The sequence below is a fragment of the Varanus komodoensis genome, unplaced genomic scaffold (genome assembly GCF_004798865.1).
Source record: "Varanus komodoensis strain SLA01 unplaced genomic scaffold, ASM479886v1 scaffold1, whole genome shotgun sequence".
NCBI lineage: Eukaryota > Metazoa > Chordata > Lepidosauria > Squamata > Varanidae > Varanus > Varanus komodoensis.
Window position 1 is genome coordinate 22,102,169 of NW_025335268.1, and position 24,145 is coordinate 22,126,313.

Below are 24,145 nucleotides of genomic sequence, written 5' to 3' on the forward strand. Positions count from 1 at the left end.
CCATATTACAGGAAATCCACACTTTCTAGGTCAACTGAACATTGCTCTAGTTTGGTAGGCAGATTATACTCCCTTGAAAGTTGCATCACATCCCAGACATGGACAACATGAACCTGTCTCTCAGAGGAATAAATCAGTATATCATCCAGATAAATAATCTGTAATCCAGAATAATCCAGGAAAAAATGTTTTCGAGTGCTTCATGAATGACATCTGCAGGTATCACACAGTCCAAATGGCATGACTATGTATTCCTAGTGCCCACAGCATTTCAAGAGATCATCTTCCACTCATCACCAGAACAAATTAGAAGTAGATCATATGCACCGCATGCGTCCGGTTAGTTGTGTATTACAGCACTGGGAAGTCTTTACAAAAGTTCTGAGATAAGGAGCAACAGATACTAATTGCCGATGTGATTTTGTTTAAGGCCTGGTAGTTATTACACAGGTGCAGTCTTCCATGCCTGGTCCTAAGCAGGACCACAAAAGCTATAGAAGTAGAGGGCAAGTGAATATGTTTAATTTATTAAAAAGGAAATCTCATAAGGTATCAGTCTCCAGTTCAGACAGAGGGAAGGTCCATGCTATAGGAATTTTTATTTATTAAAACATTTTTATGCCGCCCCATTCGCCGAAGCCTCGGGGCGGCTTACAACAATAAATTAAAATAACATTTTAAAATATATACATTAAAATAAAATACAAATATACAATATAAAACATACAATATAAAACAAGCCGCCCTGGCCAGATAAAATTCAATAATATTAACATTTAAAATACTGCTTAAATAAAAAGGTCTTCACCTGGTCCCGAAAAACAAATAACAATGGCACCAGGCGGACCTCTCTGGGGAGCGCATTTCATAGATTGGGCACCACTGCAGAGAAAGCCCTCCTCCGAATATTTACCCTCCTAATATCCTTCATGGAGGGTTCCCGGACAAGGGCCTCTCCCGCTGATCTCAAGGGGCGGGAGGGCATATATGGAAGTAAGCGCTCCTTCAGGTAACCAGGACCCAAGCCGTTAAGGGCTTTATAGATCATAACCAACACCTTGAATTGGGCCCGGACTTCAATGGGGAGCCAGTGAAGCTGATGTAGAACTGGAGTCATGTGAACATAATGCCCAGTCCCTGTCAGCAGCCTGGCAGCTCTATTTTGAACCAATTGAAGTATCCAGACCATCTTCAAGGGCAGCCCCACGTAGAGCGCATTACAGAAGTCAAGTCGGGAAGTCACCAACGCATGTGTCACTGTCGCCAGGCAGTCGTTCTCCAGGTAGGGATGTAACTGATGGATCAGCCAAAGCTGAAAGAAAGCGCTCCTCGCCACCGCTGTCACCTGAGCTTTGTAATCAAGCACTCCTTGTTAGAGGAGCCCTACTGGACTGCTTCTTGAGGTGGCAATGCCCTTGGGTGGCACTTGGCCATCCAGCCTCTGCCTCAGATGCAGAACTCCCCTTCTTCTGCAAGGATGGACCCATGGTCCTCTTCCCTGGGGGCTCAGACTCCCCCAGGTCTGCTGGTAAGGGTGGTTCCATGGCATTATCCATTTCCAGGAACTCCAGCTCTTTGGAAGAGGAACATTGCTCCAGTGGAGGCATTACAATGACCAGCTTAAGGAGAGCTATGTAAATAACATCTGATACACAGTTATCACACAGCAGTTCCTTCCTATTTCCTCAAAATATTATTTTATAGTGCCATTGATGTAGATAGAACATTATAGAGTTACAGACTGAAAAAAGATAGGTCCTTGACAAAAGGCACTTATCATCTACCTTTCAATAGTGTGTTGTTGTAGGGAGACAACAAAGTAGAGGAGAGGAGAGAAATTCACTTTTAAATGTCATTAGAGAAATGCTTTCAATCTTCATAATGTGATAAGATTACAGTATATCAGGCTCAAATGTGTTCAAGTGATCACATCTATTATTACGGTTTAGCACTTTATCCAGATTGTGCCATCTCCACTACTTAGGATACTCCCTTGCCTGTGCATCTTGCAGGAAGTGACAGTTCAGGAGCTGGTGTTACTTAAATACATGAAAAGTAATGTTAAAATGCATTTGCTCTGGTACGATGGAAATCTCATGCTAATGGCATGCTTCTTTCACCCAGAATGCTGTGCTGTTGTCCTCAAGTAACCCTTGCCATATCCAGCAGTTCATTTCTAATGAGAGGCAACGGACCACCAAGTAAGAGGGATGCATTTGTAATTGCAGAGGTAAGTCTGAAAAGAATATAGGAAGACAGCAGCCCAGTTCCAGAACCAATGAAAGAATTTGTTTCTTGCTTTGCTTTTAAATTTGCAAGACACCAGCACAATTTCTATGGAGCAAGACCATGGTGCAAATTAGGACATCTATGGACACTCTTCAGTGCAAGGAAGCAGCACCCATCGGATGGCAGAGCAGTGTGGAAGACAAGAAGGACCAGGAGGTGCACACAGACAGCATGCAAGGCACCAACAGCCTTGGTTGCCTGGCCGGTTGTGTGAGAGGACATTTTGGTTACATTTTGAAAACAGCTGCAAGCAACAGAAGACAGAAAGAGCCACTATAAGTATTTACCAGAAAGCCACATGATGACACATGCAGCCAAAATAAAACCCCAAGTGCACAGAACAGGTTGCAAACACACAGACTCTTAACCAAGACTACTTCTGTTTGAATTCCAGCTCTTTAAACCTTGGCCTGAGTGAGATTTAAATCAGATCCTCCTTCTAGATTATGGTCAAGATGGACGAGCCAGAAAAAGGAAGTGTACAACTGTGAAGGAGCCTATAAGAATATCAATGCACTGTTGTCACTGGGGACATTGTGTATGGATGCAAACCAGTAAGATGTCTAGATTGCAATTGAAGAATTGCAGGTGAAAGTCTATTTTCTTAAAATATGAAGAGCCCAAGCATTTTAAGAATTTATAGGATCCCAGCTCAAAATGAACTCAAAAATCAAGAAACCAGTGAAGACTGGTGGCATATCCTTTCCTCTTCCTGCAGACCAAGGCTTACTCTTTTTAAGATACTGAAAGAATTCTAAAAAGGTATGATTCTCAAATATTAGATCATGGTTATAACAGTATGGAGCTGAAGGCATGGTATGAATTCCGCAAATATTTCCATCTTTTAGCGATTCTCTCTGTTCAAGACTGCCAAAGCAGTGAGGTTACTGCTTCCTTGCTTCAGGCTATTCATCCACAGTAGACTATTCTGGGCAGAAGGCAGATGGGAACACTAGTTTGGAAGAACACCTGAATGCACATCCCACTGAAGTGTGGTACCACATTATATTCAGTGGGATGCAAATTCAACTACTCGTTGCTATCCATGTTTGGCTGATCTACACACAACTAGAGTAAAACCAGGACAGACTGTCAGCGCATAACAAGCAATAATGGGCCAAGTTTCCTGGGAAACAAAGAAGCATTCCCTCTTCCTCCCACATTCAAAACGAGGGCAACAGGAGAGTTTCTTTGTCCCTGAATGTCATCACATAATATAGCTAAATCGAATAGACTATGTGACACTATGACATCAGTATGTTCAATTTATGATCCCTGGTTGCCTGGGATCATGCCTGAAAGAAGTATTAACAAAAGTGCAGCACAACAGCAAACTGGAGAAAAGGACAGAAAGCCAGTGGGCCTTTTTTAATGGAGCCTTTAGCACCTTACCCAGAGCCTTCATAGGAAAAAAAGGCTCACAGAAATGCAGAATAATGGTAGGCATGATCCCATAAAAGAAATCCAGATGACCATCTAGCAAATGATAGTTGATCATGTTATGTCCGTAACTATTTCACACAAGTGGACAATTATTGTGGTATAATGAACAGAAGCAAAATATTCCTCCTAAACTTCCCCAAAATACCTAATTTCCCCCCTCCATTTCTGAATTTTCTGGAGCCACCCTAAAGAAATAATTTTAATTCCATTATGTAGTTTGTTTTTATTGGCCAGACAGAAGACAGTCTCAGATAGCCAAGAAGAATAAATGGCTGTCAGCTCATTTAACCCTCAAGTGTCATCTCATGCAGCTTAAACAGTAAGCAGTAGCATAGATGGCCTCACTTGTAGTCCCTGTGAATGATAGATAAACCAGAGGAGGGAAAGTGGAAATCAACTACATGTATGACATGATTTTTCTCCACTTGCAATCCACTTGAATGCATATGTTTACAATATCTGCAATAATAATTATTAAATATAGTAAAATACCTCCAAACTTGGCTCCTAGCATAATTGTACTTCTAGTGAGAAGGGAAAAAACCTAAAGTTTTGACAGCATGCCACTTCCTCCTCCCCCAGCTTTTAACAGAAGCAGCCTCCAGTGAAATAATCCAAGCTGTGTTCAAGAAGTTGGCAAGTGGGTCCAATTAAATGTGGTTTTAGTGTATTCTGGCATTTGCATATCTGCTGTGCCAAGATGGAATGTTGTTGTTGTTGTTGGGGTTTTTTTAAAATCCTGCTTTTGTCCAGACACAGTCAAAGATAATGCTGCATTTTCAAAACTAAGAAATGAAGGCTGCAATTCTCAACACACTTACCAGGGAGTATGCCCCACTGGACACCGTGAGCGTTACTCCTCAGGATACATCCAGAAGATTGTGCTATAAGAAGTTCCATTGCACCATTCACAGTTTGTAACGTGTTACTGTGTAGCATATTTTCCCATACATTATATGTGAATTAGTAATACGAAACAAGACACACATTCTTATTTTCCAATTCATCTTTTTGGGAAATCATATTTTAGAGTGATTTTTAAAACTTCTTTTCTACTCATCTAATAGTTATAAAAGTAAGACAACCCAAGCAATTTTAAATATCCTTTGTTTAGGACTCTTATACAGAATCCCAGGGGTCATGTGAGTTTAAAAGATGGACACTTTTCTTTTGATGTTCACCTTCAATTGCTCCACCATGGACAATGCATATACAGGTCTGAGAACACCCACTTAGCTCCACAACAATCCATTTACATTAAAACTTCATTTGCTCTATCAAACTCCTCTATGTTAAAAGCAAGAAAGGACCAAGCATCTAATAATGTTTCATTTTAAAGTAAATGGAAATGATTAAACCTTCCCACAACCAAAAATATTATTCCCAGTTTAAAATGAATGCAGAACATCACCCACAATCCCCATTCGTTTTATTAAATTAACAGTGTCTTAGTAGGACCAATTTCTCACTACATCTCCCTAACTCCGATCTGTGCAATGGAGCAGTTAATTTCTTTTGGACTCAGGCTATGGCATCAAGCTGCTTTTTCCTCCCCGTTTAAGAATGAAATCTTCACCCAAACAAACAATTAAATAATCAACAAATAAGAATATTTAACCAAAAATAAACACAGAGAACTACCAGAATCTGAAAAGCTACAAATTAAATTCATTCAGACACAAAAGAAGGTTGAGTCACCCACTAAGCAAAGGAGAACTGAAATGCATTCTGTTTCTGATGTGTGCTTTCCTGAAGTTGGATACTTCAGAAATATGGAACAGAAGTCCCCACAATGGAGAGATTTTCAGTTGCTCAGGGACACCCTGCAACTCTTTCTCTGTACCCCAAAGTGATTTCAGAGGGTTTGGGGACTGTCAGAAAAGTATGGAAGGTGTCCCAGGGACTGGAGGAAGGGAAAGGAGGGCTGAAATCCACCTCTCTCTTTGTTCCACTAATGGAAACCTCCACTGAATCAAAGAGGTTTCCATCAGCAAAGGGATAACAATGGATATATCCCAATAGTGGCTAAAGACCATTTGATGTTGTTTTAAAAATGATGCTAAGAATTCTCCTTCTGAAATGGATCACTTGAGTATGCAGCAGCAGAAGTTTTAAAAAAGCCATTTAAAAATCAAATACATTTTTGTCAATGCAGTTTTTTTTTCATTAACAGATTCAGAAAATGCAATGTCTTACACCTGCCCACCCTCAAATCTGTATGAATTGTCATTTATGGAAAAAAAACCTTACAAAGAAAAATTAATCATTGATTAACTTTGATAGGGATTTTTACCCAATATGTTTAAGATGAGAAGAAAAAGAAATGTTGCAAATGGGGTGAAAGTCTCCTTCATGAGCTTAATGGCAGATGTCTAGTTGTGGCAATTTTTGGTAGACATTTTTAACTTCTAGATTAAGTAGGTCAATGAACAAAGAGTTGAAAGAAGGAAGGGAAGTTTTGTTTAGCTCATATCTTATCAGCTAAATCTTATTTTTGCATTAAAAAGCTTGGGTTTACATCACAAATATGTCTTCCAATTATCATGAATGTAGATGTGAAGTAGAACAGTTGAAAGCAACACTTAGTCCTTCCCAAACCTAACTAATCTACTGCAGATACTCCTTCCCACACTCAGCTGGGGGAATATTAATCTCAGATTGCAGGTCCACCATGGGAGGTACAGTGAGAAAAAATGTTGCACATACACACGTATGCTTGCCGTGGGGTGGTGGAGCCAGGGCTTGCAGGACACTGCACCGGCACTCTGATTATTTATTTATACTTTATTTGTATGCTGCCCAATTGTGCCACAGCACCTCTGGCCTGCTCACACTCATAATATAAAAACACAATAAAAACCAATTACATCACATTAAAAACAGAACATCAATAAACTCCAGGCAGAAATGCAAAACAAAGGTCAAATGGCTGTAAGTGTTTTTTAAAGGAAGGTCTTTGCCTGGTAGTGAAAAGAATGTAAAGAAGGCGCCAGGCAAATCTCCTTGGGGAGAGCATTCCAGATATGTGGAGCAGCTGCAGGAAAGGCCCTCCTCCTAGCTGCCATCCTTCTCACCTCCTTAAGGGATGGCTCACGCAGGAGGGCCCCTTGCATAGATCTCAAAGCCTGGGTAGGCCTATATGGGTACAGGCGCTCCTTAAGATAACGAGGGCCTAAGCCATTTAGGGCTTTATATGTCAGCACAAGCACCTTGAATTGGTAACCAAGGGAGATCTTTCAGTCTAGGTATTATTTGGGCCCCTTTAGGGGCTCCCCTCACCAACCAAGTGACCCTGATTCTGTACCAACTGTAACTGCTGGACTGTCTTCAATTAGTAGGGATGCTGAAGTTATCAGAATTCCTTGTTCCCTCTGAATTTCACTGCTTTCCTGACAGTAGCCAGGGGATGGGGGAGATTAATTTTCTCAGCTACGATATATAATTGTGAGCTTTTCCAGTTTGAACACAACTATATTGGGGTGGCCTGATTTTGAATGGGCTATTCAGATGCAATTCCTTTATAAAAGCTTTCTTGCTTGCTTTTGTTTTAATTTTGTTGTTGCTGCTGCTGCCAGTATGCCAGCAAGAGGATTGATTTGATTTTCTGGTGATTACCTGGGTGGCTACTGTCTTTTCCCAGTGCAACATCTAGGATATTCTTGAAAAACAAATTGCTAGCCCATGTAACAGTGGAATAGACAAAGTCTCAAGTGGTTGGGAAAAAGCAATTTTATTTCAAGGATTAGCCCTATACATTTTGGTCTTAATACACACACACACACATATACACGGGCCTTCTTCAGGGGTCTATCTTTCTAAACATGCCAACAGAAATCTGTGAAACCTTCCAAGATCTGCAAGATGGATCCTGAACCTGGAGAAGGCGTGTGTGAAAGAGAGAGAGGGGTGAAATGCATAAGCCTACTTCTTGGAAAAAAAATCTCCACATTTTTCAACATCCTGAAACTTTGTCTCTTTTTTCCACTGGGCATTCTGGGTATCTCTCAGTTTTGTTTGATACTGTCACCAAGACAATGCTGATGAAAATAAACTATTGGTTACTCACAGGATTCATTTGGAAGCAAATGAAGACAGAAATGAGTGGGCGCCATTCAATGTATTCCCCCCCCCCACTTGCTCAACCTACTATTTCCCCACAAATTCTCTCCTGCAAAACCCTCATTGCCTTAACACTGACATCAGAAAGCAAACGTGGTGTTGAGAAGCAGTTGAATATATGGGACCACAATGCACATTACGGCTACATAAGGAGGAGCACTTGACCCTCCTGCTGCTGCTGAAATGGCTAATGCAAATAGCCATGGAGAAGACGGTCACCATGCAGAGATCATCTATGCTGCCATCATATGTTCCTGGTCATAGCCTGCACTAGCACCCTCAATCTAGATGATAAACTACACTTCCCATGATTCCTGTGGAATAAAGAGCACCTGCATGGCCTGTCTGACCCATGCAACCTTGGAAGAACCCCCGCAGCCTACTTTAGCAATTCAGAAGAAACTCTGCCACATGATAACCAGACACAAGAGCTCTAGCTGAAGCATATTCTGGGGTGTTACACATCATCTGCTTATACATCATTCCATCTCTGCCTGGTGTGCACAGTCAACGAGGCAAGTATTCTTTTCAGCACAGATCACATACGTGAAATTAAAAAGCATGGGCATAAAGCTGCTCAACCTATCAATTTCAAATTGAGTAGGTGATTGTCACATTTAGCATGATCAACAGGCCTATGTTAAAGGACAAGCCACAAAAAAGCGGTTTGAGAGTATTTCTCATTACTTTTAAATATATCATTACTACAGTAATCTTGTTAGCGAAGGACAAAAGGGACACCCCTTTTAGTTAGCCTTATTCCCATTAATGAGTCTCTTTATTAGTAACTCACAGCACTTTTAGTTGGAGGGCTCCTAACCCTCCCACTCAGAAGGCCTTGTGCAGCTCATCTGTTCCTCTTTAATGGCTTTTAAAGAAAACACGGGAGAGTTATGAACGGAAGACAGTCATCTGCCCCCATGTCGCATTCTGTGAATCAGGAAGGGACATATGAGACTAAATTCTCATCTGGAAATACCCTCAGGGTGTAAATCCAGTAAAGTGGCCAGCAATGTTGGATGCTCTTGAGGAACTGTCTGAATAGTCAAAAAGTGGCAGAGGGTGGGGTGGATTGATGCCTTTTCCTGTATTCTGAGGTTACATTGGTCTAGAACATAAGAATGAGCACCAATTCTGACCTTTCATCTTAGAAACAGACTAAATGGAGCAGACTAGGTCCTCCATATGTTCAGGGTTACTCACACAGAGCCCACGAGGCTGAAAGCTGGCTGAGACCCTACTTTGTGATTATTAGTGGTCAAAAATGTCTGGTTCCGTTTCCAAGTACCACTTCTTGGAGTCTGGTATTCACCTTTGAAGCTGCTGCAGACTATGTACAGATAACTGGCCCATCTACTTCCAGTTAGAAATACACCCAAGAAAACTAGAATCTTGTCTCAGATGAAGACAGTGGCAAATTTGAACAAAACACAGGCTGGATTCACGTGACACAGCAAACAACCCTGTGCTTATTTCCATGACATGTGGATTTTGGACCAAACTTACCAGTATGATGATCATGTGGTTACTCAGGCAGTGCACTTTCTGTACTCTGTCCTCCTGGACTTGCGTTACATCTCAGCAGGCCCCATGTGTGAAATCCCCATCCTTTCCCTATTCTTGCCTATGGACAGCGGTGGTGGTCCTGCGGTGGATTCCCTCCTTCCACCTTGCAAGTGTTTCAATGGCGCTTCCCAGCTGCTCCAATCCCCAGAGATTTTTTTAAATGAAACAAAATATTTTGCCACAATTTCCCCCTTCTGACTCACACTGTCTTACTACTTCTAAAAGTAAACAGGAAGATGGAGACTTTGCTTCGCCAATGGGAATAAACTAAGTAATGACTCATCTGTTACTAGCATCCTAAGGGCAAGACTACAATCATGGCCACTCTTGCTGTGGTCTCTATGCCGTTTCCATACCAAAATGGTAAAATGGCAATCCGGGTCTGTAGGACCAAATAAGCCACAGTGAAGCAAAGAGACCTTAGCATAGACTATGGATTTTTTCCATGGTTTCAGAAAACCAGTCCTACGACACAGACTCCAGAACTCAGTCTGAATAATGCAACAAATCCTCAACTGTGAGATTTCACCATGTCTTCTCATATTGTGAACCCACCCATGTCTAATCTCATGCATACGGCATTAGGGCTTGGGCTAAAGTTTTCCAGACTTACTAGAACCTTTCCATAGCTGTTGTCTGACTATTTTGTACTTTGACTCTCATCAGCCCCAGTGAACATGGTAAAAAAATCAGGAAGTTGAAGTCCAAAACATCTGGTGATCTATTATCTGCCCACCCTAACTGTAGAGGATTGTCTATTTTCTGAGATCTCACTTTTTTTGAGTTTCAGGTGAGGGTAGATAACGTGCATTTTGGAGTGAAGAAATAGCAGGTGGGAAAAGGTTAGCCATTGCTCCCTAGCCTCAGTCACCCTCTCTGGATGCTTCTGAAAAGGGTCATCAGGCTACAGCTACATGTATTTAGGTATATTTTTATTTACCTTAATAATGTGACCTGCTCCTCAGCTGCTTCATCTTGTTGAGGCTCCATTTCTTAATGTGCCTGTTTCTCTTATTAATGAAGTTATTCTATTTAAGTGACTCTTAAATGCAGGCTTTGGGATAAATTGTCCGTGTTTCTAATTCTGTAAGGATGGCTAGGTTTAGGCACCAAGATGCTCAGAGTGTTTTCCTCCCTGTGTTTGCACAATAAGACTGAGACACATGTGAAGTGGTTGGAATATATGGATGTTGTTGAACATAGGAGGTATTAGGCTACAATTCAGTAGAGCTGTAATATAGGCAACTCACTCATTTCCACTTGATAATCATCCACATAATTTTTATACAGAATACTTCCAACAGAATGCCTTTTTCAAGAAGTTGACGATGCAGTTTTGTGAGGGGTTAAGTCCTCTGCTTGGGAAGGTTTTTCTTACTATTGAAGTTGTCTTGTCACATGAATGCATTCCTATAAATATTCTATTACATAAATTATACATATTAAATACTTAAAGAAAAACATTGAATGTATCAGCATCTTAATTATATGCTATAATTTTTAATAAGAGGGTATGAGTGAAATTATTAGTATAGTTGGAATGTATACTTTAGGTTATCAAGTAATGAACAACACAAATATTTTTAAAGCAGCACATACTGAAAAATACATTTGTACATGTGATGATTTATTGCTGTGCTACCTGTTATTGCAGGGTTTTTGTTTTGGTTTTTGAAGCAACATAGCTAAAGCAGTAATTTAATCCACTTGAAAAGATGATTATTATTTTTTCTACGGGAAATGCCTTCTCACTTTTACTAGCAACTTTGAAGCTAAACATTCTTCACTTAAGAATGGTAGGATGCTTAAATAATAATCAATCACATCTTCCCTTTTTGGCATCCAAAAAAGTACATTAGTTTAACATTAAGTAACACCGTAATGAAAACCTTAAAGTGCAAGCATAGCTATTTGACTTGTTTGTACCACATATTAAGTTTATATTTTATTTGGGCTAGAAGCTGTCATCATTCTCAAAGATCTTAATTATTTAAAAGTAATGGACCGGAGTTCATGTGCCTGGAACTAAATCTAACAGGCTGTGCTATATGCTATAAACTCAAATCGGAAAAAAAATGCAACACTGAGCCAGCTCTCATCTTCAAGCCCCACTCGAATCAGTGGGAATTGAACAAGAGCAGGAGCAGATATTTTCTCAACTAACATCCATTCAATTCAATGGAGCATGCTTAAGAATGGATTGTGCTCATTACTTCTGAAATTGTATTTTCAATGATCTCATCAAAGCTATATGACTCTTAATATTTCCATATATGTTATTCTATGGATTGGATTCAAACTTTATGCTTACAGTAGCCCCACTGAAATCAATGGCAAAAAAGCAACACCTGCAATTTTTTAATATTTCAAAGAAGGAAACTGTGAAATACAAAACATGCTTAAAATGAATAAAAATGGCCAATATGCTTTTCAGAAGTTTAAAGACACAATTTGATAAATTAAGCTGTCAAAACAAATGTATGTTTTTATATGAGGATACATTTTAAAATAAAGAATTTAGATTTGTAAATGAAAAACCTTTGCTTTTTAAAATTTAATTTTCTAGCTCCTAGGTCCTAATTCATACTCTAATCTGTAATTTTTGCAGATGACCCATATTAATCTACGTTGCCATGTACTGCATACATATGATTAAAAATGGAAGAGATTAATTCCAGAAACATCATCATATCACTATAATAGGATATTACTGCACTAAGGGCTTCTGTAAATCCTTACTGAAATTACCTCAATGCTGTTTAATAACACTCTTATACAGGTCTACTTATACATAAAACCCATTTAGTTCAACGGGGTTTACTCTCAGGTGAACTGATATACAATTACACTGTAAGTATCTCACTGTAAGCAATGAAGTTTATATTCAAATCCCATTCATCAATATTATAATAAAATATTGTATTAAGATATGCAATTTTAAGTCTGAAAATTGTTTGAATACTGAAAATGTTTGTGAAGCTATCGTTTTCATCTACTAATGCTTAAATGCAATAAAATTTATCTTAGTGTATCACAGGCCCAATTTGTGTATGATCCCAGTGAATTACGAGATCTTTAAGAGCCACATTGCTGTAATTTGGCAGAATGTAGAAATGTTGCAGGACAGAAAAGATGCATTAAGTTTTATTGGATGCTCATCATTCTCACTCAAGACAATTTTAGAATACAAAAAACATTTTTATCTAAATCATGACTAATTCTTAACCCTAAAGCATCTCACAAACATCTCATGTGTGAATTAATCTGAGTTTAATGCAAGTACTATTTTATATTATTAATTTTAAATGGAAGAAATCTGGAAGGGGAGCTGAAATGTCATCTAATTTTGCAATATCTGTTGATACTTAAACATGTCTACTGAACTGCTAAGCCACAATCTTTTGTTTTTTTTAAATATTACAATTACAACAAAGATGTGCTGTGTAAGCCCATACATATCTATTCACAAATAAAACCCATTTAATTAAGTGGGACTGACTACCACATAGATGTGAATAGAGAGCAACCTTAAGGAAGGCTGAAATAGTATTTGACAAAGCAGTCCTATTAGTACTGAAAATCTTTTAAATGTTAAAGCAATTCTTTTTTCAAACCTGCAATGACAAGAATGGTTAATCTCTTTAAAAAAAAACCCAAAACCAAAAAACCTATTATCTGTCTTCAGTAAGACCCTTTAACAGGTTTTGTTAAATTTTATCACACTAGAATGATCTTCTGGCTCTAGGCTTTAACCATAGAACATTATTTTTGTTATAGCATTTGTAGTGAAAGAAAATAATTAACTTAAATTTTCTAATAAAGACTTTAAAATTGGGAAAAGAGTAAAACAAGCTTCAATGAGCCTTATGTTCATGATAATGTTCAGCAAAAAACATGAAAGAGCAACATTAACAAGGTACAGAAGACAACACTGAAGAAGTTAAGATATTTTTAGCTCAATTTAAGTACATCCTCCTGTTCAACATATCTTAAATTATAGAAGAATTTTTGATGCCAATCATTTTAGTACTTGTAATAAAACAAGTTATCATAGCGGGATTAGTACTCCAATAGAGTTCTGTGATAACCCAGTAACCATGCATGTTTCAGAGTTGAAAATGTGTGCAAAAGACAGTAACACATTTTCATTTTGAAACAGTTTATTGTATGGAGTTTAAATTTCAACAGGCAGAACCACAGTCCTCAAATAAAACTTATCCCACCAAAGTATCTACTTTATTTCACATAATATAGTATCCAGTATAGGTTCTTGTACCGGTTTTTCTTAAAGGCAGTTCTCAGCTAGGTCTGAAGCAACTAAAAGAAAGCAAAATCTTGATGATAATGTTGAAAAGTACGGAACTTAGGATACAGTGCTACATTTCTCAAAGATTGTTTTAGCAGCAAAGCAAATATTTTACTTCAGCAGAAAAAATGAAACTGAACATATTTTCTGGATGGATGAATAAATGCAACTACTAGTAAGAAATACAAACCATGAAGTACATAGCTTAATTTATTTTCAATTGCAGTCATTTTATTTTGAAAATTGTATTATCCCACATTATTGTACAGTATGGCTGTACATTAGTTTTGACTATTTCTCTCCTTATTGTATGCATTTGTATGTGTGCATACATTCACGCACCCTGGTGCACTTGCGTGTGTAAGAGGAAGGAGTCAGTTCTTTCTACATTAAATAAAAGTGTAAAATACCACTTAATTGCTATCAAACATAATGTGCTTATTGCTTCACATTATGTGATGTATATAAGACTGAGCCATTTAATCACATTTTTAACTATCTTGAACATGGTCAAAACCAAGCAAATTCACTGAGACTAGTTTCAAGTGTAATCATCTTGCATGCCCTCTAATTTTTAGTATGAAAGCATTGCATGATTATATATCAATTTTATATCAATGTTCAGGAAACTTGCCCAACTGACCTACTCATGCTAGCTTTACTGATAAAAGTGAGAGAGCTCTATTCCTGTTTTTATCTTGTTGTTTTACTGCCGCTTCTAAACCTTGAAGGATTTTGCCTTGCAAAGGTAAAAGCTATTACAAGGTTACTATAGTGTCATACCTTATGGAAGAACTTTTTACATGGAAAGAATAATGAGCTAGGAAGTAAAAGTGCATATCTATGACATTATGTGCAATTGTACACATGTACACAAGTGAACATCAACATTTGCTCTTAGATTACAAGTACATTTCTGTCTCCTACCCAAGTACACAATATTAAAGCAAATATTACAAAACTTGATACTGATTTTAGTCATAATGATTTTAAATCACTGATTTAAAAATCACAGAATTTTAAAAGGCTTAGGTGGTAGAAAAGACTACTATAAGCTTAATCAATGCTACTACTGCTACTACCCGTAGCAAACTCTACATTCCTTAAGTCAATTGGAATTCACATTGCAGAGATAAGATTCTTACTTTCAAACCAACAGTCTGAATTTTACATGCCATAAATGAACTTAAAATTCAGAAGAATTAAGCCTAAACCAAAGACAGACCTTACAGTAAATATACCAACTCTACTGAGATGGAGTAAAAGTTTAAACAATTCAGTTATTTTAAAAATATTTTTAAAATGTACATCTGTTAACATATGTTGGGTTATTTTACTATTTATTTTTAAAACCATGATCTGGTAATTGCAGCTTACCAAATGCTTAAGTTTTTTCCTTAGTTTATGCTAATTTTTCAAAATTTTGTGAAATATCCAGAGTAACTTTTGGTCAATATAGGTGTATAATAAATAAAATATGCACTATAGCAGAGGCTTCAAAAGTAGACACTGATCAGGATTACAGACCCAGCCTCTTCTCTCTACAATCTAGTGTAATAAAGACAGAGACCTTTTTGACTAGACAATTAGCAAACTATCTCCGTTTTAAAGATTTTACCAGGAACGTTTTGGGACCCTAGTCTACCAAGCTATGTAATATTGACCAATCAACCTGATAGGGGCAGACTTTTTTCCCTCCTATAGTGGAAAATGGAATTGGCAATTTTTGGTAATTTTAGTGTAAACTATTTGAGACAGCCACTAGTTCTATTTAACAGGTGCCAGTCATTACCCAAACATTTCATTGTCTACTTTTTCTGCCTACTCAATCCCATCAACTTTCTAGTTAGTATATATTAATTTTGACAGATATAGTTTAGTACCTTCATAAAACTTAGAATGGTGTTACTTGGCGAATACCATAATTTTTGATTTTCTAACTGTAGTGCAAAATAGTAAAAAGATTTTAGAATATAGCTTTTGAAAAATTTCAATTTGCCTAATATTTTTTGATGCTTCAAACAATAACCATATTATTCATAAAGGAAGAGGAATTCATACAAAAAAGGTAATAGATAAACACATTATATTAAAAATACTCTACAATGGTAATGTTTAAAAAGGGGAAAAGACAACTAATTGATTTCTCAGTATGTATAATTTATTGCAGTTAGCACACAGTTTAAAAATTCACCAACACACCAATAGTACAAAACTAAACAGCATTATAAGTTATTCCCCTCCCCTCAGGAAAATAAAACATACTATGATTGTCAAAGCTAGATGTCAGTCTAATTTTTAGAACCAAAAAAGAATGTGAAACTAAAGGGCAACCCCCCCACCCCAGAAAAACAATCACTCACGTCCACAAAAAAAAGTAGTCCATTTTTCCAGACACTGATTGTCTTTTCTAAATTAATAAAAGAATGTATTTTTAAAACCTAGAGACTATTCAAGTAACTAAAAATAATGCTCCAAGGCCATTTTCACAGCTTTTTTTGTTTTAAATGCCATTACAGCCAAATTAACATACATTAGACCAAAATATTTCCAAAACAGTCCAGCAATACACAATGGAGTTTTCCATTCAGTTTCTTAAGCACAAAAATAGGCTATGTTTACAGTAGTTAAGGCGATCAAATTCTAAACAAAAGCAGAAAGAAGAGAAAACAATTTTCCATGCTACTCCCATAGACCTTATTTGTAAGTGCAAGACAGGAAAACAAACACTGTGCAAAATGCTTTTGCCCTGTGTGTTGATCATTAAAACCACACGTCAGGCTGCAGTCTTTGCTGCTTGGATACACATTTCACAAACCCTCCCCCAACTTTTCTCCCTCGGCTCCCCCACCCCACCCTATTCCACCCCATGTCAATCAAGGTTTTCTAGTCCTTTCAGCCTGGGGCTTTTTCACTCCACAGAATCTTTTCAAGGGGCGAAAAATGAATGACCTATTGTTAATTTGTGCAGCAGGAATTCTAAAAATGTTCATATGGGTAATGTATGCATCTAAAGTTGGAGCTGGCATGGGTTTTGTGCAATCAGATTTTTCTTGATAAATGTACACTGCACATGCAAATCTCTAAGCCTGTTTGTAAACATTACTATCTTCCTTTACATAGCTAAAATCAACATGTAGCTTTTGTTCAACTTAAAGACAGTGGGCAATTAATTTAAATTATATAAAATAAAAAACAGTGCATTTATGTTCTTCATAACACCAATTTTTCCAATGGTGTTTTTTTCCTACAAAAAAATTAAATAAGTTTTAAAACTCACTCATTAAAGTTATACAATGCAAACAAAGACAAAAATATACTGAAACGCATGCATTTCTGTAGCATTAATATTTACTTTTCAAGACTCAACCGAGAGCATTAACACAACTTGTCAATTTCCTTGACACCCCCCAGCCCATTTAATCAATTACAGTATACAACAGTAATTCACATTTTTAAATGCACAGTTCGCAGCTGCTGAAGCTGCAACATCCTTTTTCATCCCAAGCACACCTTCATAGAGTCCCAGCAATTCCAGTGTATTTTCAAAAATCTGCAGTGGTTGTTGTTGGGGTTTTTTGTTTTGTTTTTCTTTTTAATTGGGAACTGTTGTATTCCACAAATTACAATAGCTCAACTGCTTGTTTAAAAATAGATACTCCAGCATTTCAGAAATTTATCGCTTGGGTCTAAAAGCATTCAGGTTTCCCACAGATAGAAAAAGATGCATGCAGTTTTAAAAATTGAACCAAATTATAAAATACTGGAGGGGTATCTGTTCATGTTTTAAATGGAGTTTAAAATGATGCAGTGTTGCAATAAGGTTAAATATCACACTTGTTCATTTGCAGTTTTATTTAAAAGAAGTACTTACTTGATGATGAGACATGGGAATTTTTTTAATGAAGTTTATTAGTCTCATTACTATAGTTCATATTATCAGAGCACTAAGTAGTGAAATGTTCATGCCGCCTTAAAGTGCATAAAACAAGCTAATGGCCAAACTTTCAGTTCAAGGAAACAAGACTGCTTTTAGACTGTACCACAACTATATAGATTTATTTATATTTATATATATATATATATTAATTATATATAAAAATTCTATTTCCAAAGTTCTTGTGAGCTATCTTCTAATGTCCAGTCTCTGACAGTAGGTAAGCTCAGTGCTTCACTTTTGACAGACAATGAGTTCACCAACTCACAGTGAAACTTCCGAATATGTCTGTAAAGGTCTCCAGACTGTGTGAACCTGCGCTCACACCACTTACAAGCATGTGGCTTCTCCCGTGTGTGAACTACAGCATGGCGGCTCAGATTGTGGGAGTACTGGAAGCTCTTTCCACACTGGGTGCAAGTGTAGGGTTTTTCACCTGAATGAGTCCTCTCATGACGCTTCAAGGTGTACATGCAAGAAAAAGTCTTACCACACAAGGAGCAGGTTGGGACATTGACATCTGTGGCAGGCTTGCTACGGATCCCGTCCTGCTCTCGAAAGTGCGTACTTAAGTGAATCTGCAGAATGTGGGGACTAGGAAAGACCTTGTTGCAGAGGGGACACATGAAAATTTGGCCTGCTGGGTTAAGTATGTTGGAGACATAGGGGAGCAGACTGCTGTCCATGTTCCCTTCTACCTGAACTCTCTCATTCTCTGGCGTTATCATTTCATCATCACTTGCTTTGTCCTCTCTATCTAGCTCCCTTAAAACAGAATCTTCCCTCATAGGAGCCAGATGGGCTGGCTCATACGGTACCCTGTTATTAGTGCTCACACTTTCTTTCACAGTGCTATGTTCCATGTCATAGTCATTAGTGCCAACATCACTCTCATCACAAGAAGCCTCTTTCTCCACCTTCACCTGCACCAGGTTGTTTCTAATTATGTCCTGTGAAGAGAAATAAGAACTGTTCAAATTCTCAACTCCGGAAAGGCTTGACTTGACAGACAAGTCCAGGACACAGTCAACATCTGCTGAATCCCTCATGGAGGTGACAGACCTCTGGGACAAAGATTCTGTTGAGCTGCAGGGGCTGGCTACTGTTTTTCCAGCTGCTGTTGCGTGTGTCTCTGTCTCTCCACCACTCTGGGGAATGCCTGCTGAGTCCGAGGGCAATCTCATCCACATGTTCCCAGGCTCGGCCACCAAGTCCCTTTTGCTAGGCAGAATGCTCAATTTTTCATCTTCCCCTTCATCTTCATCACTGGGTATATCTCCTGCAATGTGGCTACTGCCATCAGAGAGACTCTCTACTTTGTCCGAACAACTCGATGCATCTTCTTCCTTTTTAGTACTGTCTGCCTCCGTGGTGGCTTTTTCTTTTAGCTTCTTTTTGCAGACTTTGACAATGTCATACATGTGGAGATAACTGGCAGCTGCTAACACATCTTCAATGGGCAAATCTTTGAACTGGAGCTTCCCTTCATACATGAATTCAAGCAGGAGAGCGAAAGCTGGGGCTGTAACAATGTCGCTGTTCAGATGAACAATGTCTCTTTTGTCCAGCTGGTCCTTGTAAAATAGGTGGAAATACATGCTGCATGAAGCCAGTACAGCTCTATGTGCTCGGAACTGGGCATCTCCTACCAGAACAGTGCAGTCACAAAGAAAACCCTGATGTCTCTGCTCACTCAGACACTGTAGTAAATGCCTACTATGGTCAGGAAACTCCATGCTTTCTTCATAACCTAGAAGCAAAAAGATTTATTTAAACGTTAGTAGCCATCAGTATGCCTACACAACTGAATTTGATACTTGTAACAATTTTTAAAGATGTAGAGTTATTTAATGAATCATATTTGTAGCATGCAACAAATCGTATAGATAAATTAGTCAGCTGTTCATGACTTCTTCCTGTTCTGCTATCTCCTGAAGTTTCTACAGTTATATTAACAGTCATTTAACTATAAAGAAGCAAGTGTGGGGGAATCAAGTATTGAACTTTATGAAGTTAAATGTTACAACCAATCTCACTGTGTGAAGGCAGAAACAAAAACTTGCAATGTAACATACATAATCCTACAGAGACTGGGGTGAAAATCATCTTTAACTGATCAAAGAGACATCTGTGAATGCTAAGCTTTTCAAAAACAAAATTGGCAAAATAATAGAATGAGGGAAAAAACTTTAAAAGAATTCATTAACATGCATTTATACAGAAGAAGTTGCCCCTCTGTTAAGAATCTTAAACATAAGGAGAAGGTTTTCCACTGGTATGCCGTAATAACACTAAAGAATTTCAGCAAGATTTTGTCATTTTTCCTCTTTCTGGCTAATATCGTTAGCCAGAAAAATGATACTGATGGTTTGTTTTGGATAATCATTATTTTTAGAGGGAAAGGTTTTCAAAATGAGTATTAAAAGTTTCTATTTAAAAAGCTTAACTATTTTTCTCATTTCTTTGACTTGTAATCAAAGTTGTACTAAACCAGTTACATACAACAGCTGCACATTTGAACATAGAGACATGTTCTTAAAGTTACAATCCTGTCCCAAGTACATTCTGGGAAATACTACTGCTAGAATAAAGCAAGAAGATTTACAATACAATCACTTTAAGTGCCCCACAGCCAACATCAATCCTAATCCTTAAGAGGGCTAAAAATAAAGATTGGAGGGCAGCTCACAAGGTAGCTGTGATCAAATTAGGAGGCTGAAAGGACAGAGAGGGACGAAGAAGGAAGCTTATAAACATCTGATCCAGCTGACTGTGGCCATATGGCAGCTGCTGCCCAGATAAAGAGATTAAGAATAGAGGAGTGCGATTACAGCTGTCTGGCCAATTCAGGCAGCTCAAATCTACAAGTTCTAAATTAGTCGTGAACACAAAAACCTCCCCTCAAACAATTACTATCATATTGAAAGAAACTAATATATAACCAAGATAGAAAAAAAGTGGGTACTAGCCAAGTTATTTTCAGAGGAGGGGAGATCCTAAAGTTTGACATACACATGATTTCCATTTGTTCCAAAAACAGGAATGTTGTAGACTGAGATTTCTCAGCAGCTTTGTCTTCATAAATAAAGTTCAATAGCAGTAACTGCTATGTACTTCATTTGCTATCATACATGTCATTCTTTCTGCTTCTTTATCCTTAAAAGCAGTACTATTATTACATTCATAACTACTATATTGCCATCATAATTACTAACTACAATATGAATTGCTATCTCAGTACTCAAGAGAATAGAAACAGCGGGACTACACCATTTAAAGAGTTACTTTTGATACAACTGCACAAGAACAAATACATGTTTTCCAAGCTTTAATTACACTATGAACTATTATCCTTTTTTCTCTGGGTTGTGCTTTTTCTTCCTTAGTCTCATTAAACAAGTAATGAGATTTTTATTCTGAAATTAAATAAACACCAAGAGAGAAACATACTGTAGCTAGCCTACTGCTGTTCCTACCTTTAGCACACATAAACCTGATTAAGTCCTTTTGTCCGAGTCTTGCTGGCTCCAGGTCTGTTAGATCGGTGGAAAAAAGCAGACTAAGAGAGACAGATGCAAAGTGGAGATGATGTTAGAGAGGAATGAGATACCTTCCCTACACACAGATCTGCAAACACACTCACTCCCTGTCTGTGTGTTAGAATAAAAGGCTGAGGGATGGCAGGCTGTCAGCTGCTCTGACATCATGTTCAGATGGAAATGCTACCTCCAGCTGTGCTCCTTTTAATGCCATATGCTACTCCTCTACACTCCTGCCACCAGCTTTTTCTTAGGAGAACTTTTCTTGTCTGTTAGTATAAACAAAATACTTCAAAGTCTCTTTTTTCAAAACTTTCTAACAGAGAAAAGTAAAAAAAAAATCTTTAAACATATGGGGCTCCACTGCATGTACAGTACAGCCACCCTTCTGTCATAACTTTGTGGAGTCTTTTATACATTGCAAACTTACTCAAGCCATTATAATCTATTTTTTCCTTCAAAACCCTTAAGTTCAATTGAAAAGATTACTTTTACCTAATAACTTTAGCTTAGCACACAATTCACCCCTTCCATAGATTTAATAGTTTTCTTTAAAATAACAAACAACCAGTACAGATATCAATGCAATCATATCTTGTCAAGGCATAGACATAGCTATTTAAAAAATTGATTGCTTAAGAATTTCTATTCAGTAATGAAGCTATTCACTTAATATAAAATACAGAAGGAATGCAAATCCAAGTTGCAGTGCAGATTTTTTTCACTTGTAATTATGGTCTGTACAGGCCAGGGATAGCAATAATTCCCCCACCCCCACTCCAATACTACACTGCCTGCATTGCAAAATACTCTATTCCATTTTCAAAGGAGTGTTGTAAAGTATAATATATTTAGCCTGTGGCTATATAAACAAAACTAATTTTGTTTTTAATTAGTGAGACAACAGCACTACCACCTACATTAAAAGATATTTATTACTACTTTTGTTATGAACTCCATTTACATGGTAGGAAAATATCAGTGACTGGGAAATCATATAAAATGAGATGGACTGTCCTACAGGGCAGAATGAACAAGTTACCAGCTTAACTCTTTTAGGCCATCATCTAACTTAATGTTCAATGAAATAAGTTCTCCACACCATTTACTCATAACTATGCATCCATGCTTTACTGCAGTAGCTCTCAACTCCAAGGCTTGGTCTGGTTGCTACTATTAAGAAAACGCCAAAAATGGGGAGGGGCACTGCTGGACAAATATGGGTGCACAGCTTATGGTGGATAAAAACTCACTTTTTAACCGAGATACGCAAAGTTGAAGATTTCAGCAATTATAACTCGGTCTACCCACTGTGCAGAGACCAGAAAGAGTGCACAGAAGGGGGAGGTGGGAGAGGAACAGCAGCACAGACAGGAAAGAAGGAAGCAGCCAAGTGCAGGAACAGACCAGAGCACAGAAGCCAAAGCAACAACAAAAGGAAAGTAACTAGAAGAGCTGAACACAAGAGTTTTGGGAGGGAGCAGAGCTCTCCTCTCACCCTTCTTATCTACTCCGCCTTGTCTCTACAGCTGCATTACTCTCCACATCACCTACCCCCCTGACCTTCCGAGCTGCAAGACAAAACAGATACACTCTGCCTCTGCCACACACAAAGGGCTCCCCGCGCTGCTCCCGAGCACAGCCCAGCCCCCCCACCCCCAGCAAAACCTCCTCTCCCACCCTGCGTGTGAGGCTGCAAACTCAGAGCCTTGAAAAGTCTTACTGAGGGGGCTGATCCTTCCCTATCCTCGATTTACAACCTGCTCTGTATCTGCCCTTCTCCCTATCGCTATGTAACCCTTTCCTAAGATACCCACCTCCTTCTGCCCCAAAACAGGCTCCTCTCCATCCTGACCCAATAACCGCCTGACCCCTCTTCTAACCCCAGCGCAGTCCTCAGCGTTACGACACCTCTCGTTTCCTGGCCCTTGACTGCGGAGCTGGCTTCCAGAAGCACCTTCCACCTCTGCTCCACCCAGCCACCCACCCCACACAGACGCCCCCTCCCTGCCCCACCTGTTAAGTCCTTTGCCCCTCACTTTCAACTGCGCATTGCCATACTGCAAAGCTTCCCGGTGTCCACAGCCTCTCTGGATCGCCTGCCCCACACACCTCTCTCCCTCATCGGAGCCCCTCCCCGCCAGTTGCCCCATAACAACCTCTCTCACACAAACCCTGCCAATATCACCGCCACCATCAACCTGCTGCTCTCCTGCCCGTCCAAGCGACACGGGGCCGCTTCAGCCCAGCCCACGCCCCCCCTTCGCCCAGTTCTATTGGGGGGTCAGGGTCGGGACTCACACTCTGAAGCGGCCCCCAAGTCGCGGCCGCGCTCCTCCCTGCGCCGCCGCCACTGCTTCCTCCGGCCACCGCCGGCGCTGCCCCCCTCCGGGCTCCCCGTGCCCCCCCCGCCCGGCGTCCCGCTCGCTCCCCGCCCTGGGGCAGCGAGTGAGTGAGGGACCACCAAGCGGGGCAACGAGGGCGGGCCGGGGGGGGCTAAGAAGGAGGGGGAGGGAGGGAGCGAGGGGCCCCCTCGCGCCTTAGCGGCTCCCCATAGCAGCGCCCCGAAGGATCCCGGGCCGGTGAAGCGGGAGGGAGAGGGGGCGGGGAGCCAGGCGAGCGCAGCGCAGGAGCACGCGCGGCGGCAGCGGCGGCGGCGGCGGCACAGACGGGCCCGGGCTGCGGCAGCCAGATGTTTCCTTTACTCCCCTCCCTCTTTCCTTCCTTCCCCGACCAGTTTGCCTGACTGACAGCGCAGCCGGCCCACGGCGCATCGCCCTCCAATCAGAGCAGGAGGGCAGAGCTGATCGACAGTCAAAGCCCGCCCAATGGCAAGGGGAGGAAGCGAGGAGCACTTGGGGCTGCGGCTAATCATAGCTCTGGGGGGCGGGGCTCTTGCTCCACAGGCTGGGCGTCAAGCGAGTTGCCGGGGAGTGAGAAGGGGCG

The 24,145-nt window shown here is 39.6% G+C and overlaps 1 protein-coding gene across 3 annotated transcripts; it reads right to left on the reverse strand.

Moving 5' to 3' along the window:
* Window positions 1–15,862: 15,862 nt before the first annotated feature.
* ZBTB18 (zinc finger and BTB domain containing 18) lies at window positions 15,863–23,919 on the reverse strand. 3 transcript variants are annotated; one of them, XM_044419453.1, is made up of 2 exons: window positions 23,501–23,919; window positions 15,863–19,410 (listed from the first exon to the last, which is right to left on the reverse strand). In XM_044419453.1, exon 2 carries the CDS (start codon window positions 19,394–19,396, stop codon window positions 17,828–17,830), a length of 1,569 nt encoding a protein of 522 aa, XP_044275388.1. In that variant the 5' UTR covers window positions 19,397–19,410; window positions 23,501–23,919; the 3' UTR covers window positions 15,863–17,827. The 3 variants fall into 3 exon arrangements, with proteins under 3 accessions (XP_044275388.1, XP_044275397.1, XP_044275378.1); XM_044419462.1 differs by lacking the exon at window positions 23,501–23,919 and adding an exon at window positions 23,216–23,264; XM_044419443.1 differs by lacking the exon at window positions 23,501–23,919 and adding an exon at window positions 21,137–22,760.
* Window positions 23,920–24,145: the final 226 nt, after the last annotated feature.